At 42.4% G+C, this 18,370-nt stretch overlaps 1 protein-coding gene across 3 annotated transcripts in view; it reads right to left on the reverse strand.

Moving 5' to 3' along the window:
- Nucleotides 1–18,370, reverse strand: part of PRDM5 (PR/SET domain 5) — an 85,870-nt gene that overhangs the window by 56,824 nt on the left and 10,676 nt on the right. For all 3 annotated transcript variants that reach the window (XM_083457330.1, XM_083457331.1, XM_083457329.1), the window contains exons 3-7: nucleotides 14,462–14,584; nucleotides 8,449–8,647; nucleotides 6,553–6,727; nucleotides 3,473–3,565; nucleotides 3,054–3,175 (exon numbers count right to left, since the gene is read on the reverse strand). In XM_083457330.1, the coding sequence (XP_083313456.1) occupies nucleotides 3,054–3,175; nucleotides 3,473–3,565; nucleotides 6,553–6,727; nucleotides 8,449–8,647; nucleotides 14,462–14,584 (712 nt within the window). The remainder of the gene's footprint in view (nucleotides 1–3,053; nucleotides 3,176–3,472; nucleotides 3,566–6,552; nucleotides 6,728–8,448; nucleotides 8,648–14,461; nucleotides 14,585–18,370) is intronic.

An 18,370-nucleotide genomic window follows, 5' to 3' on the forward strand; every position in this document is an offset into this window, starting at 1 on the left:
GAAGAGTTGAAACAGCGTCCAGAGTCAGTAATACACTGGGTGAGGGACAATAAACTGAAGATCGTTTCAGACTTCAGACAGTGGTACTGTGGTTCTTGCAGGCATTTCCACAGAAGAGGAATAAAAATGTACTGTGCTTTCTCTACCCCTGCTCCCAATAATGTTTATTTTAAAGTTATGTTTTTATTATAACTTTTTTTGTATTGGATCATATTGTTATTAGGTGTGTGATCTTTGCTGTCTATTTCGTTGTTTCTTCAGCTTGCAAACTGCCTTGTTTATAGTAATATGGAAAGGAGGCATACATACTAAGAGTGAAATGAAATGGAAAATGTTTCCTTGCCAACCTCTTTCCAGAAACTCCCTCAGCTCTCGGCATCGTACCTTTGCCACCAGAGGTGGCAGAAGACATACCAGCTTGACCTAAGTTCAGTCAAGAAAAAGAGGTGACCTCTTTAATCAAAGTTACACCCTGGAACAGATGTGTCCTACAGGGGTATTTCAGCTTTCAACAAGTTTCAGACCAGCACTGGAGCAACACTCTGGATTATCCGCTTCATTTATGGTAGGCAGCCATATCATATATATTTTTTGCCACATTTACACCATTTAAATAAGTGTCATACCACTTGAAACAGTCATGGCTTCCCATAGAATCCTGTTAATTGTAGTTAGTTAGGGATGCTGAGAGTTGTTAGGAGACCCCTGTTTCCTTCTGAAAGCTATAACAACAACAACTACTACAACAGCAACAGCAACAAATAATAATAATAATAATAATAATAATAATAATAATAATAATAATAATAATAATAATAATATATTATTTCTACCCCGCCCATCTGGGTGGCTTTCAACAGAACATTAAAAACAAAATAAAACTTCGAACATTAAAAACTTCCCTAAACAGGGCTGCCTTCAGATGTCTTCTAAAAGTCAGATAGTTGTTTATTTCCTTGACATCTTATGGAAGGGCATTCCACAGGGCTGGTGCCACTACCAAGAAGGCCCTCTGCAATTACCAGAGTCCCCTGGGATGAGGGTCTAACTATTAAGCCACTCTGAGAACTGTATGTCTGTCAGGGAGGTAGGTAGGTGTCTCTTAACAACTCTCAGCACCCTTGATGAACTGCTGTTCTTTGGATTTTTTGGGAGAAGCCATGAATGTTTAAAGTGGTATGATACCCCTTTAAACATGTAGAGCAGATGGGGTCTCAGTCTTGCCTCCAGCTCCAACAGTGCTACTGTCTCAGGTTCTGGTGCTAAACTACCATTTGTGACATTGTTGTATTTTCTCCCTGCCAAGTTCTACAAGCCAAGTAAGGGCTAGTGGCTTCTTTTGGAGGTTCAGACATGCGCAGGAAACAAGGTTTCCAATTCCATTAGTTTCTGGAAGTTTACACGTATCTCTTAGATTTTCCTGTCAGAAATAAATTGAAAGCACACGAAAGCCTCTTCTGATTTGAATCTGTAATACATGTTTTCCTCTGCCCTTTAACATAATTAACTAATACCAAGAAAAGTTTCCACTCATCCCAATTATGCTTCAGGCTAATCTGTGAGCCACTGCCAACATTACATGTCTGTTCTATGTCTTAAAAGCAAAACGGTGGCCAAAATTGTGCATCTTTACAATGCTGGAAAAGTCAAATGTGCAAGTTTCCTTATGAAACTTTTTTAAAACTCCCTCAAAAATCCACAGTAAGAAGAAAACCAATTAATTGTTTGTGTTACCCTTAGCACAACTTGAGCTAAGATCCAGTAGGAGGAGTGCTAAGACTTGATTAGTCTTCAAGGGTTGTTTAGAAATAATAATAGAAACAACTGTGAAAACATTGATCTAGAATTTTTGAACAATAATGCGCTTCCCTCATACATGCATATAATACCCAGGCTTCCAACACCCTTTCAGGTACAGAAGGAAAGACAGCCTGTGGTTTATTTTAGCTAGTCTTACTGGTGTCCAATACCAGTGGAAGATGATTTTGAGGGAGGCTTCCTCTAGGCATGCAGATACCGTATTTAAAGAGTGACTTTGCCAGACAGTGTCCCACCTGTGAGCCTCTTATTTTTAGTCTTAATTCTGCCTGCCACATCTGCTTTAAACTTCCATAATTTCCCATACTATGGTCCAATATTACACTACAGATTAGGGAGGCTGCCCCTTTCAAGTCATAGTTTGATTTAAAGCATGGAGACTCAAATGTAGTGAAGGATCATTAGCCCTCCCCTGTGCACTCCAGGTAGCGTGCAAAAGTGTAACCTTGTAATGCTCTGAACCATGTCTGTCCAACAATTTCAAAACAGAAGCACTTAAGGATATCCAGTTTCACCTAGTCCAGCACTCTGTCTTCAACAATAACTAACCAGTTGTTCTTAGGAAGCCCACAATGATTGTCAGAGGGGTTTTGGGGGGGGGAGGTGAATGGTCATCTGTGAACCTGGCCAGTCAGTGACTCACAGGCTACAGGCTCACCTGGCAGCAGTGGCTGGATCTGTGAAAACTGCCCATCATGTTAAAATTCCCACACCCAGTCACTGCCACTCAGGTAAGCCCAGCACACAACCAGGGGAATAGCAGGAAGAACCAAACTGGCATGGACATCAGTTCTGGTCATCCTGCGATGATGCAGCTACCCAAGAACATGAGAAGAGCCCTGCTAGATCAGGCCAAAGGTCCATCTTTGGCCAACAGCCTGTTCTCACAGTGGCCAATCAGATGCCCATGGAAAGCCCACAAACAGGATCTAAATGCAACAGCGCACTCCCCAATTGAAAATCATAGCCTACTGCCTTTGAGAAGGGTACTCTGGGCTGACACCAGCCCAGATGATAGCGATAAAACATGTGCTTCTCTTTCTTTCCACAAACTGGTACTCAAGTGTCCTCCTTCTGAACATGGAGCTCTCATTCTCTTCCTCTGAACACTTTGGTTTTCCCAGTTAATAGCCACAGATAGGCCGACATTTTCTGGAATCCAGATTCAGCTCAGGAAACTTCAACACTGGAAAGTGATTCCCTAAACACTGGCGATTTCAACTTTTTATGCTTACCAGTGTGCACATTTTCCTTGTGTTTTTTCAGAGCATCCTTGCTCTTGAACCTCTTCCCGCAGCTGTCAGCCTTGCATACGAACCTGGCATCACCTCGGCATGCTTCTTTGTGTTGCTCGTAGCTGATGTTGGAGAGTTGGGAGAGTGGGGAAAAAATAATACATCAAGAAATAAGATACTTCCCCCCTCTCCAAAAAGAATCAGCCTCTCAGCAGGCATTTTGAGTGCGCTTAACACATGCTGCGCAGAAGACTTCTGGGGTCACTTCATGCATAACCTACTGCAGGTAGGCATGAAAGCATTTCTCGTCTTGCACAGTTAGGGTTCAGAAAACAACTAAGGAACTTGAAAAGCAAGCAAGCATGCAAAAGGGAGGTCAGCAGCAGGATGAGAGCAGTCCAGTAATTCTGACATGGAACCTCAATTCTGAGCTGAAGGATGTGTTGCAAACAGAACACTGAAAACTTCTCGAACGATCTCCCGGGTTGACATTCTCTGTGCACTGGAGAACACTGTCAGGAAAGACAAAAGGAAATACATGCATTTGCTTAAATTGTGTGGGCATTTGATGCCATCCACATTTATGCTATGTTGGTTTGTTTTCCAAAATAAAACAGAAGGCAAACATTCCAAGGTCAATTAGATTTCAGGGATTGACTGGCTTCCCACACATCCTGGGATATTTGTTCAAGGGGGAGTCTGTTCTTAAACCGAATCCATTCTTAAACCGAAGCGCGCTTTCCTTAATGAGGTCTCCCACCGCCGGTGCCCTTCCAACATTCAGTTTCATTTGTAGACCAAGGTAAAGTTCGCAAACCAGAACGCTACTTCCGGTTTTGCAGAGTTTATAAACTGAACTGTTTATAAACAGGACTGTTCTTAAACCGAGGTACCACTGTATATGAATTATTGAAGGAAATTAAGAGTATTATGACAAGTCACTTAATTTGTGGTTTAGCCATCTTAATACAACAATGTATGCTATTTAAATTGAGTACATTGGTACCCCGGGTTACAGACGCTTCAGGTTACAGACTCTGCTAACCCAGAAATAGTACCTTGGGTTAAGAACTTTGCTCCAGGATGAGAACAGAAATTGCGCGGCGGTGGCAGCAGTGGCAGTGGGCGGCCCCATTAGCTAAAGTGGTACCTCAGGTTATGCACAGTTTCAGGTTAGGAACGGACCTCCAGAACGAATAAAGTTCTTAACCCAAGGTACCACTGTAATTTTATTTAGAAAGTTTATAGTTAAATTATATATATACTTTTTGTTATTGTTTTTAACTTACTAGGTGTCTTGAAGGGGAGACCACGATCACAACACAAATCAACAATCAAGTTTTAATCTAGTCTCAGCAAAATCTATTTTGGACTACAACTCCCATCAGCCCAGTCAAAACAAAAATAAAGTTTTTTGGGTGGCTTCCATATTTTCAAGGCTGCAGAACGCAGTAGTATTTTTCTGTGGTATTCTGACAAAATAAAATGCCTGTGAAGAAGGAAAACTATTTCTGAAACATGTTGGGATTAACAGCTACAACATAAACCTTTGAAAACCCTTCAGTCTTTTACTCTTCAACAAATGTTAACGCATCCAGAACAACTGATTCACAATGGATCTCTATAGATCCACTGCATTCCAGTGATCTACTTACATATACATTGTTTATAATACACACCAATATACAGAAAACTTCTAAAATTCCTGCTTTGGTGGGTAACCATGCCCATTTTATTTAAACGGTTGCCTTTTACAAAGATTGTGTCTCAGAATGCAAATAAATGGGGGAGAAAATGTTCCATTTCTGCTGGAAAGAGGAACTGTGTGTTGTACGCCCTGTATAATTTCCAGAGGTCTGCTGCTGCTCCAATGTACAATATTTACTTAAGAAATTTTCCTCTGCACTTCAAACACATTCCCAGGGTTGCTTTTTCAAAAACAAAATACACAATTAAAATATGGAATATTTTCACATGCTGAATCCCCTGAAGAGAAACAAAATGTATCTCTCTCTACATATATTGATGTCAAACTTAATAACCTCTCACAAATTGTCTACCTATAGCTGCTTCATGTATACCTTTAAAACATAATATCTTTTCTCATTTTAATATGTTACAAATAGGCTGCAAGTTTGATCTTCTGGTTATGTGGTTTTATTTGCTATTAATTCAATTTTAAATGTTCTCTTCTGTTTTCATAGAATTGGAGGGACTGTGAAGGTCATCTAGTCCAACCCCCTGCAATGCAGGAATCCTTTGTTCAATGTGAGACTCGAACCCACAACTTTGATATTAAGAGTCTCATCCTCTACCAACTGAGCTATCAAGCTTTGGTCATATGCGATTTCTAGGTACAATAAATATTATGTGACATCATGGGGTTAGTTTCCTTTTTTTCATTTTGGGGAGAAATAATTACAGCTGAAACTTATCTGAGGTGCCAATTCTTACGAGTCCTTATGAGTGTTCATAACTTATTTGGGCTTATAAAATTTAGCACAATCAATGTGCTGTGCTTTCAGTGGAGTTGTCTTGATTCCACGCTGCATTCAAAGAAGTTGTGGAGCTAAGTCTACAGCACCCACAATATTAGAGAACATTGGAAGGAAAGGTGAAGGTGAACTAGCAGTGGAGTTTGTGGTGGGACACAGATGCTCTCCCAAAACTTGGACTGAACCGTACAGGGGTCCTTTACCTTTACTGGCTTTACTGTTCTTACCTGGACCAGGTCTTCAAGAGTCAAGGTGGTGGCAAGGTTGGGACTGTATAGAGACACCGGCGGGGCCACCACTCTCTAGTTGGTGAACCCAACTTTGCAGTCTCTCTGTCCCATCCCATCTGCCTCCAGGTAAGCAGCAGTGATGTCATCGTCAGGAAGATGGCTCCACCCAACCCATACAGAACCCATACATTCATAGCTATGATGATGTTCCCCAAGCTTGTTGCATTATCCAAAATCAGGCATAGGCAAACTCCGGCCCTCCAGATGTTTGGGACTACAATTCCCATCATCCCTGACCCTGGTCCTGTTAGCTAGGGGTGATGGGAATTGTAGTCCCAAACATCTGGAGGGCCGGAGTTTGCCTATGACTGTCCAAGATGTTCAGCGAAAACAGCCAACATGAGCTGTGGTACTTGGAAGGAATGCTTGGAGACTAACATGAAAGCCTACCCAGAAGAAAACCTCTCCTGCAAACCTTCTGTTTCATAGACAACACAGGACAAACCCAGGTTTCTCCCTGAGGAAACCTTCAGCAGGAGGTCAAAGCCAATCCTGACTTCTCTGAGAAGTGTACCTGCTGCAGTGCATCTGTCTGCACACAACTTCAGTCATATTCCAGGTATAAGATGTTTTCAGTGTGCGTTCAAAAATGTACATTTTAAAGTAGTCTAAAAATGTTTGCTAACTTTGCAATTCACCCATCCCTAAAGAAGAGAAATTCAAGTTAATGATCTGAGTGACACGGAATCATAGTTTATGATGTTTTAGACTTACTGCCTCTGCAGAGCTTGCTTAACTGGGAATTTCTTCCCACAATTCCTGCATTTGAATTCCTTTTCCTCACTGGGTTTTTGATGCAACGTCTGAAGGTGTTCAGCTAGGATTTCCTGGCTGGCAAAACTGGATTCACAGTTAGGGCAGGCATGGTCCTCTTTGCAACTAAAAGAATCTGCACGGCAAAGAAGAAAAATTCAGAAAAATCATTTCCTGCGTATAACATGTTTGGAAGATTATATTCTAAGAAAATGCTCTAATAAAGGAGGATCCACAATATTTTCTAAGCTGTGGTGAGTTCACATTAACGCAGAAAGAAACATGATTAATTCAGCTGACATCTGAAAACAGCAAAGAAATCTAATTACCATATTTTTCGCCCTATAGGACGCACGTTTTCCCCTCCAAAAATGAAGGGGAAATGTGTGTGCGTCCTATGGGGCGAATGCAGGCTTCGCGGACCTCTCCGCAAGCAGCGGGAGAGTTGCCTGCATGCTGAAGCCTGCGCGCGCTGAGCTCAGCGTGTCCAGGCTTCGCGGACCTCTCCGCAAGCAGTGGGAGCGCTCCCGCTGCTGGCGGAGAGTTGCCTGCATGCTGAAGCCTGCGCGCGCTGAGCTCAGCGTGTCCAGGCTTCGCGGACCTCTCCGTAAGCAGCGGGAGCGCTCCCGCTGCTGGCGGAGAGTTGCCTGCATGCTGAAGCCTGCGCGCGCTGAGCTCAGCGTGTCCAGGCTTCGCGGACCTCTCCGCCAGCAGCGGGAGCGCTCCCGCTGCTGGGGGAGAGTTGCCTGCATGCTGAAGCCTGCGCGCGCTGAGCTCAGCGTGTCCAGGCTTCGCGGACCTCTCTGTAAGCAGCAGGAGCGCTCCCGCTGCTGGCGGAGAGTTGCCTGCATGCTGAAGCCTGCGCGCGCTGAGCTCAGCGTGTCCAGGCTTCGCGGACCTCTCAGCAAGCAGCGGGAGCCAGCACTGGGCTCCCACGGCTTACAGAGAGCTGCCTGTTTGGGGGCTGGGGTCGGGGGAAGCTCGGGCTTCCCCAACCCCGCGCCTGGGGGGGGGGGAAATAATTTTTTCCCTTTATTTCCCCCCCAAAAAACTAGGTGCGCCTTATGGGACGGTGCGTCCTATAGGGCGAAAAATACGGTATGTTTGTTCATTTCTGTGCAACTTCTTTTTCTGCATCGCTTTGTCTTGGTGTAACCCTCTAGCATACATTGCTATAATAATTCTGCAGACAGTTGGAAAGAGAACTGGTGCTCTTTATATTATAAAGGGCTGTAAGTTTCCATTTCCTAAGTGGCAACTCTTTTGAGAAGACTGCTGTGTTGCTGAGGTGACTGAGATGAGGCAATGTTCCTTCCAGCCAACAGAAAGATCAACTTTCAAGGAAGAGTTTTGTGGTGACACCACCTAGAAGAAAGAACTTGGGGGGGAGGGATGGTGCTCTGTTTTATTATAACATTTATGTAAATTCTATGCCTTCTGTAAGGTCCTTATTTATGTACTGCTTTTTGATTTTTTTTAGAGTTTTATGTTATTTCATTGAACAAAGATAAGTCTTTTGCTGTGAGTGCCTTCTAAGAAGCTTAAGAAAGCACCTTAAATATATATATTTTAAAACTGAAATAATCTTATAAAAGAGTCACATAGAGAGGTGTAATTTTTTTCAGTAATGTTTAAGAATAGAATCCTGTTTCGTAGTTACTGAGGCAGAAAGGTATGAAGTCTGAAGTAGTCTTGAAAGCTTGCAAAGGTTGCAATTTGTAAACTGTTCAGAAAACTGAAATCACCAAAATCCTCAACTATACAGAAAAGGTGCCTCTCATTTTCTTAAATTAAGAAAAGACTGTGTGCTTTTAAACAAATGTGCATCATTTCCATTCAGCTTAGTTTCATCCATACCTTTCTCACTAGTTTGTTGCAATTCCTTATGGCTGCTGTTACCATTGTTGCTGATGATGCTGTCATCTTCTTCCTGGTTAGTAATGACTTCCTCCTCTTCTTCCTCTACTTCTTCCATGTCGCTGTCAAGGTAACCAATCAGCAACTCTGTATCTGTTTCAATATCCTCAACAGCTAAGTAGAAAATATTTTCTCCTTCCTATTGGGGAAAGCAAGCGATTGGACAGTCCCTTTAGGAAAGCACACAGCTAAATTAATTTTTAAAAAGCATCAAGAAATACAAGTTAAGTTTCTGAGTGGATACAATAACAAGTAATTTTTGTCAGATACAAGGTGGAATTCATAGTAGTGTTAAGCAGGGTATGCATGAGCTGAACAAGGTGCTCTCGTGCAATAGGACTTTCTCCCTTCTCCTTCCTCTGTGCACCCCCCAGTGGCGTAGCGTGGGTTGTCAGCACCCGGGGCAAGGCAAGTAATTTGCCCCCCCCCCCCCGCTGCACTGTCCCTCCCCCCAGATAGTCCCTCGCTCTCTCTCCGCACCGCACCGCACCGCACGCCTGGCACCCCCCCCCCCCACAGTGGGCGGCGACCCGGCGGCTCGGATCGGATTCGCACAGCCAGCACTGCAGTGAGAGAGAATGAGTGAGCCAGGTAGGGGCAGAGAGCTGCAAGTGCGAGTGTGGCCCCCCCAGATGGTGCGCCTGGTGCGGCCGGCATCCCCTGCACCCCCCACGCTACGTCACTGGCACCCCCACAAGCCCTAAACCCATTCTGGGGGTTTCCCCAGCGCCCTACAGCAGATTTGGGGGGCATACAGGTGGAAGAGAGAGGGGGAAATCCCACTGCACGACTAGAGCTCATTCTGATCAGCCAGCTTACTTGAATCTCATCCATTGTTTTGAAAATAATATATTGCTCTAAAGTTCCAGCAGGAACAACATAGTCTTGTTGCACTTTTTAAAAAGTTTATGCCATTGTAAACCTGTTAGTCTTTAAGGTACCACAAGGCTGACTTTTCCTGTCAGACACAATTGAGCTTGTTATTTATTTATTTACTATTTGCAAACTTATAAACCAATTCACAATCAAAGGTTCCAGAGCAGTGTATGATAGAAGGAAAAGGAAGATAAAATACCAAAAAAACAACAACCCTGTAGACTGAATGAACTAGCAGCAATAAAACCATTTCTGCAATTCAATTGTACAATTAATAGTCCATAAAATGTCTGAGTCATATTTTAGGAAAAGCCTTCTTAAACAAAAATGCCTTCAACTGCTGCCTAAATATCAGAATACTAGTTGCGTGCCTAATTTCAGTTGGTAACTGATTTCCAGACGGCTGGAATCATGTATCCTGCAGAAGTCCACCTACTAATTTTGCATGCTTTTGAAGACATAAAGATGTTTGTTTTGCAGTATATCAAGCTCAGCACCAGCACCCTAGGCAGCTAGCAGGTCCCTTGGGATGTCAGGACACAGTCTGCAAGCCACCCACGGACATTTTCCAGGATGCCATGGAGTTGTACTATGGAACTCTGAGAGCTTACAATGCCAGTTCCCAGTCTTCCATGGACTACTCCTGCTGCTTCCAACACTGTGGTCAGGTATTCCCAATAGGACCTATATCTACATAAGAGGAAGTCCATGAGAGGACACTTTGCCCAGGGTCCTCTCAAAACATGGAGCCAGTGCTCCGTCTCTATAGCTTTATTGGAATTTGCAAGCCTCTTGCTTCTGCCCACCTCTCATTTCCATGGGCCTGCTTTCATATGGTTCAGTCAGTGGTTTTATGGTAATGCAGACTTGGGCAACAGTTATCAGATGAGCAAAGTGCTTTGGGTTCTTCCAAAGGAAACAAAAGGAGAATCACATTTACCTAGCAAATGCTGCCAAGTGCTGTCGTAAATCATAATTCTTATCTGATCAACATCCAGTAAAGTTAATTGAGCCTTGCTTATGGTGTACATAGCCGTATATTTTATGACAAGCTTTGCGAGGCTACAGCAAGATAATGATTTTTAATTTGCAATATGCTAAGATTCATTGAAACTGCCAACAGGGGCTATCTTACTTCTAAAGCTTAGATAGGTCTGTAATGGATTAAAATGACTTATTTATGAAATGGAAAAGTCAATTTAATTTGAAAAACTTGTCAAAAGCAACAGTGTTCAAGGACCAGACACATTTTTTGCTCTTACATCAGTGATGGAATGGGGAGAAGAAAATTAATTACATATTTTCTTCAAGATGTGTATTTCACAGTGGAGTTCAGATAGCTATCAGGATATCTTGCCTTCATCAAAGAGTTACTTTTTCCTCTTATAGCACTGTTGCATGTTCCAGGGAATTTTAATTTACCACAATAAAAACTTAAAATAAATCAAGTTATAAGACATTCCCCCCCCCTCCTAATGTAAAAAGATTTGGCTCTTACTTTTTCTTGTTTCAAGGAAACATATGTCCAGGCACACAAAGGCCCTGATACACAAAGGCTAAGTCATGATTTGTTTTAACAAATCGTTAGTTAACCACAAGTTGTCCCATAGACAATCATACAAACCATGGCTAGTTTCTGCAAAGCTGGACTTGTTTTCCAGCTGCTCTTGAGTCAAAACATTTGCAGTTTGTTGAGTATTTGCGGTTGGGAGCTCAAGCAAACCATGGTTAAGGAAGCAGGCTAGAGTGTATGGTAACACCAAACCACACTCAAACCAAACCAAGGCTCCTAAGACTATGACTTCATTTATAAAACCAAACACTGCTTCAGTTACAATCTTTGTATCAAATCCATACCTCTGTTGTTAGAAGCATGAGGGGAAGGACAGAAGGCAACAAAAATCCAGAAGGGGGACATGAGTTGATAAAAGTTTGAGAGAGAGTCATTTCTAAGATTACCAAGATTACCAAGACAGTGGCGTCGCAAGGGGGCCGGGGGGCGGTTCACCCCGGGTGCCATGACTAGAGGGGTGACAAGAAGGCACCCCATGGGGTTCTCACCCCGCCGAAGCCGCATTCGTGGCTGCAGCTGCAAGCAGAGGATTCTGCCACTGCCCATACAGCATTCGAGCAGTGCTGGCAGCAAACCGCTACGTACAAGGCATGTGCTGTGTCACATGCATGCGCTGTTCATAGCAACGCTGCACCTGTGCTGTACATAGCGGTTTGCTGCCAGCACTGCTCGAATGCTGTATGGGCAGTGGCAGAATCCTGTACATAGCGGTACAGCCTGAGCGCCATACGGACGGTGGTGTGATTCCACTCCACCGTCTGTATGGCACTGGGGCGGCTCCAGCAACAAACCACTATGTACAACACATGTGCGGTGTCACACACATGCACTGTACGTAGTGATGCCACACACGCGCTGTCAGGGATGTGTCTGCTGCCTAGCTAGTTAGGAGATAACCTTCCAGGCATCTAGCCACTTCTGTCTGGTAGATTTATGACTGCAAAATCCGAGCCCTTGCAGCACCTCCGTGTTGCTCAGTCAGTTGACGCTTCTAAATTTTTCTGACGTGACTTTCTGGACCAGCATGCCCAGTGAGACAGGGAACACCTCTTATCATCTCTCTTCCGGGAATAGCTAGTTCCAGGAACAGACTGGCCACTCCCAATTTCCGTCTCCGATTCAGAGGACTGGCTGGAAAAGTGCTGTTTGGGCTCTCGGTAAGTGTTTCCATGCTCCCCCCCCCCCCGTCTCTGTCTGCTTCCCTTTCCCTGACACGCGCCCTACGTAGTGACACCATGCATGCGTCATACGTAGTGGCACAACGTATGCACAGCCGGTGGTTTGCCCCGCCCCGGGTGTCGGTTTTAGCCTTCGTTCACCCCATACCAAGATTCTAAGACTGCTGCTGAAGGTTTATGCTCAAATACGTGTGCTCAGCTACCATTTTAATTTCCCATAATGACCCTACATTATTAGAAATTTAAATGGTGGCTCAGAGCAATGTGTCCAACATTACTACTGCCAGGACTGCCATGTCAACAAACAACTTGGAACCAGGATATCTATGGGACCATCTCTCCTACTGTATCTCTGTCCAGCAGATGGGTGTGCTTAGCTTGTAGTATAAATTGGGCTTTTACTCCTGTAGCTCCAGTTCTCAGACTAGCCACTCAAAATCAGACAGATGCCTGGCAAAATGATGTTTAGGTGCCCACTGAAGGTTTATGGTGGTTCAAATTTTACAACCGATGAAATTGTTTTGCTTTTTAGATTTAGATGAGTGGTTTTATCATTTTTTGAGTTTGTTGAACTTATTGTTTTTGGAACCTGTGCTTGTTTGTTTTAGTCTTCTTTGATGGTTTTATACTTTGATGTGGTCTGTATATTTGAATGATGGTGGTGATATAGGACAACCACTGATATAGGAAGTGCAGTCTGCCGTGGGTCCCCTAAAACAAGGAGATGGTCCTGCTTTCTTACAAAAGTCAAACACTATGTATTTGGGTATTAACTTTTTGTTAACATAATTGCTTATGGGCAGCACAAGAAATGAACAGAAAACCTCAAACTTGCCTTATGATAAGTAAATATTGCAATACGTAAATATATAAAATCACAAGCAGGATCATAAGCAGAAGAGGACTATTATGCTCATGTCCCACTTATGGGCTTGCCATAGTCATGTGTTTGGCCAATGTGAGAACAGAATCCTGGACCAGATAGGGCTTTGGTTTGAGCCAGCAAGACTCTCCTTGTCTTCTTATAATAAGATGCATTTGTCTTGGATTTCTTTGTGGCTTACCTCCTCTCCCAAATTCCCGCCTGCCTTTTAGGCTGAGAGGCAGACCAGTTGTGCCATATTTATTACAGTGTTGACTGATTCTCAAATACTAATCTTCCATTATTACATTTGTTAAGTATGACTTTAAACCACTCTACTGCATCACAGTAAATACCTCTTTTCCCATTAACCTTTGCCATTTCATTATTCCAGTTTGCTGAGCTTGTCCAGACCACCAGAATGTCTGGTGGCTAATGAACAGAGTGCTTGAATAGAAAGGGTTGGCTGTGATCCTGTTTATAAAGAGTTTTGACATTAACAGCTAAGGGGCCTTCGCCATACAGTAGTCACCAGCAGACACCATTGTTAAAAAAAAGTATAAAAATGTAATTGGCAAACACAGGAGCAAATGCAGGCCTTTTTATTCAACCAGGTTACTCAAAATGGGATTAAGGTACAGGAAAGCAAGCAGAAAACACATTTAGCTTTGAGAGGCATTGTGAATTTTATATGTTCATTGATCAGTTGAATGACAGGAGAAAAGACTGAAGGTTTATTGTTGCTGTCACACTGATTACAACTTCCAACAAAAGGCCAATGACTTCATAGCTATATGTCATACATGGCCTTACAAGTCCTCATTCAATCTGGCAGTATTCCAAAAAGTTTGATTAACCATTTCCTTCCACTGGGGGAGGCGTCAAAAAGTATATCATGCATCTGAAAACAGGGTGGGAGTGGGGAGATAGTTGATGCTCCCTACAACTCTTAGCATTCTCATCTGCTTAACAAAGCATACTCACTCAACTGACTTCAGATTCTAAATAGTTTTTACAGTTCTTTAGAATTTCCATAGCTCAGGCACAGCATACAAAGCTAATCTGCTTGAATATGGATGTATGATTAGCCACTATTTTTAATTTCTTATATCCAGTGCTTTTTTTCTTAAAAAATGATTAGAGGTGCTCTCATTTTGACTCAAGAAAATCACCATTTTATAGTTGAAATCGGGAAGAATAAATACAGTAAATGGACAAAAGTACAAAGATTCACAAAATGTTTAGGGGTATGTGTACCCCTGCATACCCCCAGAAAAAAGCACTGCTTGTATCTATAAGGCATGATTTTGGGATATTTGTAAAATTATTCTTGCCTAGCTTTTACTCTAATTTCATAGACTCCAATCTAAAGGCAGAATCAAGTCAAAGCTAAAGCTTTATTTAAATAAATAAATGAGCACTCCTTTACGGAGATTAAGGATAATGAGCGGTTACCAAATTTACCTGGATAGCAGCCAGGTTCTTCTGTTCCTGGGATGGTGCTTCATGTACAAAGCGGAGCCAGTTGGAATGCCTTGGACTGCTGGCATCCAGCACATAAAGCACCTCACCTTTGTTCCCACGCACCTGCAATGGCAAGAACCGTTGAGCAAAACTAAAACTTTGCAGAACAATTAAAATATTCCACTGTAAATCACCAGGGTTCACCCTCCTAGCCTATCTTACTCTGCCTGGCAGAAGAAGCAAATCGGTCACTTTCCCAGGAATCCACCATGTCTCACATCCTTGGCCCATGTACCTCCATCAGCAAGTGGCCCTTCTCTTTTGCTAACTCTCTTCAAATTGACAGCCTTCTTTTCTCAGGGCTCATATTCATTAATGAGTAAGCTCCATCCTATGTCAAATAGCCCCACTGGATAACCAACAACCTTCACTAATTCAGACAGCACAAAAGGTTAACTATAGAATTCAAGCATCTTATACAGTCCACACGAGGAAAAAACACAGGTGAAAACGTGTGCTATAAGTTACCTACGGAAGGGCTTGCTTCCCACACTTCTGGTTTTGTCAAAAGCACAAAACTAAATAGTTTCCAAATCCCACTTCCGAACCCATACCTGCTCCCATTTTATCTTGGTCTACAGCAGGCATAGGGAAACCTGACCACCCCCTGGTGTCAGACTACAACTCCCACAGGCACAAGTCTGATTATTGTCAGTTTCTAGTGAGGTGGAGATGGGCTTTTTTTTCACTGGTAGCACCAGTACAGTATTATGGAATGAACTGCTCTGGGCTGGCATTATGCTGGTTGCAACTGATGGGAGCTGGCTTCCCATAACATCTAGAGGGCCTCTGGTTCCCCATCTGTGGTCTACTTTAATAAATGACTTCTTTAGCTGAGCTGCCAAGTCCAATAAAAATATATAAACTAGTGACTCTCACTGCTGGATTATTTATTTATATTTGTCACCTCATAATAAAGGCTATGTGATAATAAGCTAAATACGAACAACTCTGGAGTAGAAGAATAATACAAATTCACACCAAAACCTGAACAAAAGAGTAAAACAAGGCCAGGAGCTACAACTGCATTGAAAAGATTAAAAACCAACCAACCACTGTCAAACAGTAGAAAAAATACTAAAAATTATGATCAACAATATTCAAAGAATTTTTAAAAATGTTATTAAAAGGCCTTCAAAAAATAATGGATTCACTGGAGATAATAATTGCAATGGGCTACCCGAAGAAATGTTCTGGACAAAATTATTTAAGATATTCTAAAGCCCCTGGCAATCTGCCCAGATACAGCTATAGGTTGGGAAAAGGTAAACACATCTGTGCTCTCCTTAGCACTTTCAACTCCAACCATTCTTCCTCATTTGCCTTTCAAAACCCACATTTGTACTGCTCCTCATCACATGTGGTTGCAGCATTTTCCCAATTCCTTTAAGAAAATGTTTTCATATTACGAAACAGTAATGGACCCTCTTCCAGGGTCTCTGAAGAGGGAAGGTCGTGCTTTAATAATATTAACCAAAGCAGTCTATTCAATACTTCATATATATTTTCCTTTTCCTTCTTTTAACTTGAGCCTCTAAGACCTTGGACCTGGAAAATAAAAGAACAAACTAGCAAAATGTTCACCGTTGTGCCAAAAGGGACTGTAACTGACCATTGTTCCTGAGTGATATTATAATATACTTCTTTAGCATTGTGTACTCACATTGGACAGAAACAGGAAAATGCTGGGGAGAAAATATTATTCCGTTGAAACCACACTTTTCAAAAGGTTAGGTGGATCTCTTCCAAAAGGAATGAGAAACTATTAGGAAAAGCACTGGTTCCAGATTTCAAGGGCAAGATTCAACCCATCACCCAAAATTCTTATGCACTTAATTGCTAACATGAGAGGTCTGATCTACTCATGCTAGCAACACAATGGAGGTCACATTCTCCATCCCCATAAAGCAACAGGTTGAATCTTAAGGTGATATAGTAGTTTAACATCCTGGTAATATGTGGCTTAATTTTCTACAACACCTGGGTACCCACAGCTTCTGGAAGTAATACATTAAAAACCATTGGTTCATGTAAGCCATCATGACTAGTAGCCATTGAGGGTCTTGTTTTCAAATACATATGGTTATCTACCTCTTCCACAATATTACCGTATTTTTCACTCCATAAGGCGCACCGAACCATAAGGCACACCTAGTTTTTAGAGGGGGAAATCAAGAAAAAAAATCTTTCCACAAGGAGGGAGAAGGGACTGACTGGCTGCGTCAGTCCCTTCTCCCTCCTGAGGAAAAGCCCCCAAGAGCTGTGCGGAGCTTGTGTGCGGCTCTTGGGGGCTTTTCCTGCCTGCCTCCCCCCTGCATTCGCTCCATAAGACGCACACACATTTCCCCTTACTTTTTAGGAGGGGAAAAGTGTGTCTTATGGAGCGAAAAATACAGTATTCTCACAACAATCCTGAGAGGTTTGTCAGACTAAGAGTGTGACAGTCCCAGGGTCATCCAGTAAGCTTCATTGCTGGATGAGGATTTTAACCTGAGTGTCTCAGGTCCTAGTCTGACACGATACCCACTGCACCATACAAGCTTTTTTGTCTTAGTTACCCTCGGGAAGGGACATCCTACTTCCTCACTGACAGACACAGGTAGCCTTATTATGACAAAGCTTAGCAAAAGCCACATGAGAGTGCGTATTCTTCACACTGTTCTTATTTTCTTTATTTAACAGCTCCCGAGGTTCTGCAAAACAATATAAAAGTCTCTGCAATTTACTACTCTTTTTCCAAGGAGAGATTTTGTTCCCCAAAGAGACAGAGATGTGAATATAAGTTGTTTTTGAAGATAACAGGATTTGTATGTGCCTCTGAAAAAACAAAATCTGCTCCAAAAAGTTATATTTATATGCATTTGACTTTGTTTGGGACAGACAAGCAAGGCCAGTGTTAATTCTCGCATGAATATGGATGAAATTAAAGCTATCGTGTTTCAAACAGCCTGACATTTCCACAATAGCACAAGTTTATGCTGTGTTTTCAACATGAAAGGGTTGAAAGCCTGAATGGACCACTGCCGTACACAAAACCGTACATTAAAATAAGCAGACAAGTAATGCTGTCAGGAAAATTGGAGCTTTCCTTTTGGACAATACTATGGCTGCAATCATGTACACAGTTAGATTGTTTAAAAGTATATTGACCTCAGTGGAATTTAGAAAACCTAACTATGTGAGTTTTGTGCAATTGGGCTTACTCCAAGGTAAATGGGTATAGGATTGAAGCCTTTAATCACTTATACAGTGGTGGGGAAAAACACCAAAATCAGTCATGATTTCTAGCCATTTGCAGTTGATATGAACATTATTTCTATTCTTAGCTAAAGGGAGTTTTGCTATTTTGTCTGTTGATTCCCATTAAACAGACAGAAGTCACATCCACACTTTACATTTCAAGCACCATTATACCACTTTAAACAGTCATGGTTTCCCCACAGTGAATTCTGGAAACTGTAATTTGTTAAGGGCACTCACAGATAGTTGTTAGGAGACCCAGAGTTAGTTCACTGGAAAGAGGACCAGTTCTGAAACCACTCTGAAAACTGTAACTCTGTGAGGTGCAACAGATTGTTTAATTTGGAAAAAGACAGTAATTGGGGAACTAACAACTCCTTTGAACCCACTTTACCATAAACTGGGAGTCAAGAGATTACAACTTTCAAGAACTGGGGGCCATTGGTTTGTATACAGCAGTGAAATGCAGATTCAAAGACCTTCAGTGAATACTACCCACCAATGTGAAATGGTAGCCTTGATACAAGCCAATAATGCAAGCTGGTTAAGAAACCAAAACCAAAAAAAAGCACTCTGGGGAAGGCTATTGGTGAATGGCAAAAAAAAAAA

The sequence above is a fragment of the Podarcis tiliguerta genome, assembly GCF_965153285.1.
Source record: "Podarcis tiliguerta genome assembly, chromosome: 9".
Lineage (NCBI taxonomy): Eukaryota > Metazoa > Chordata > Lepidosauria > Squamata > Lacertidae > Podarcis > Podarcis tiliguerta.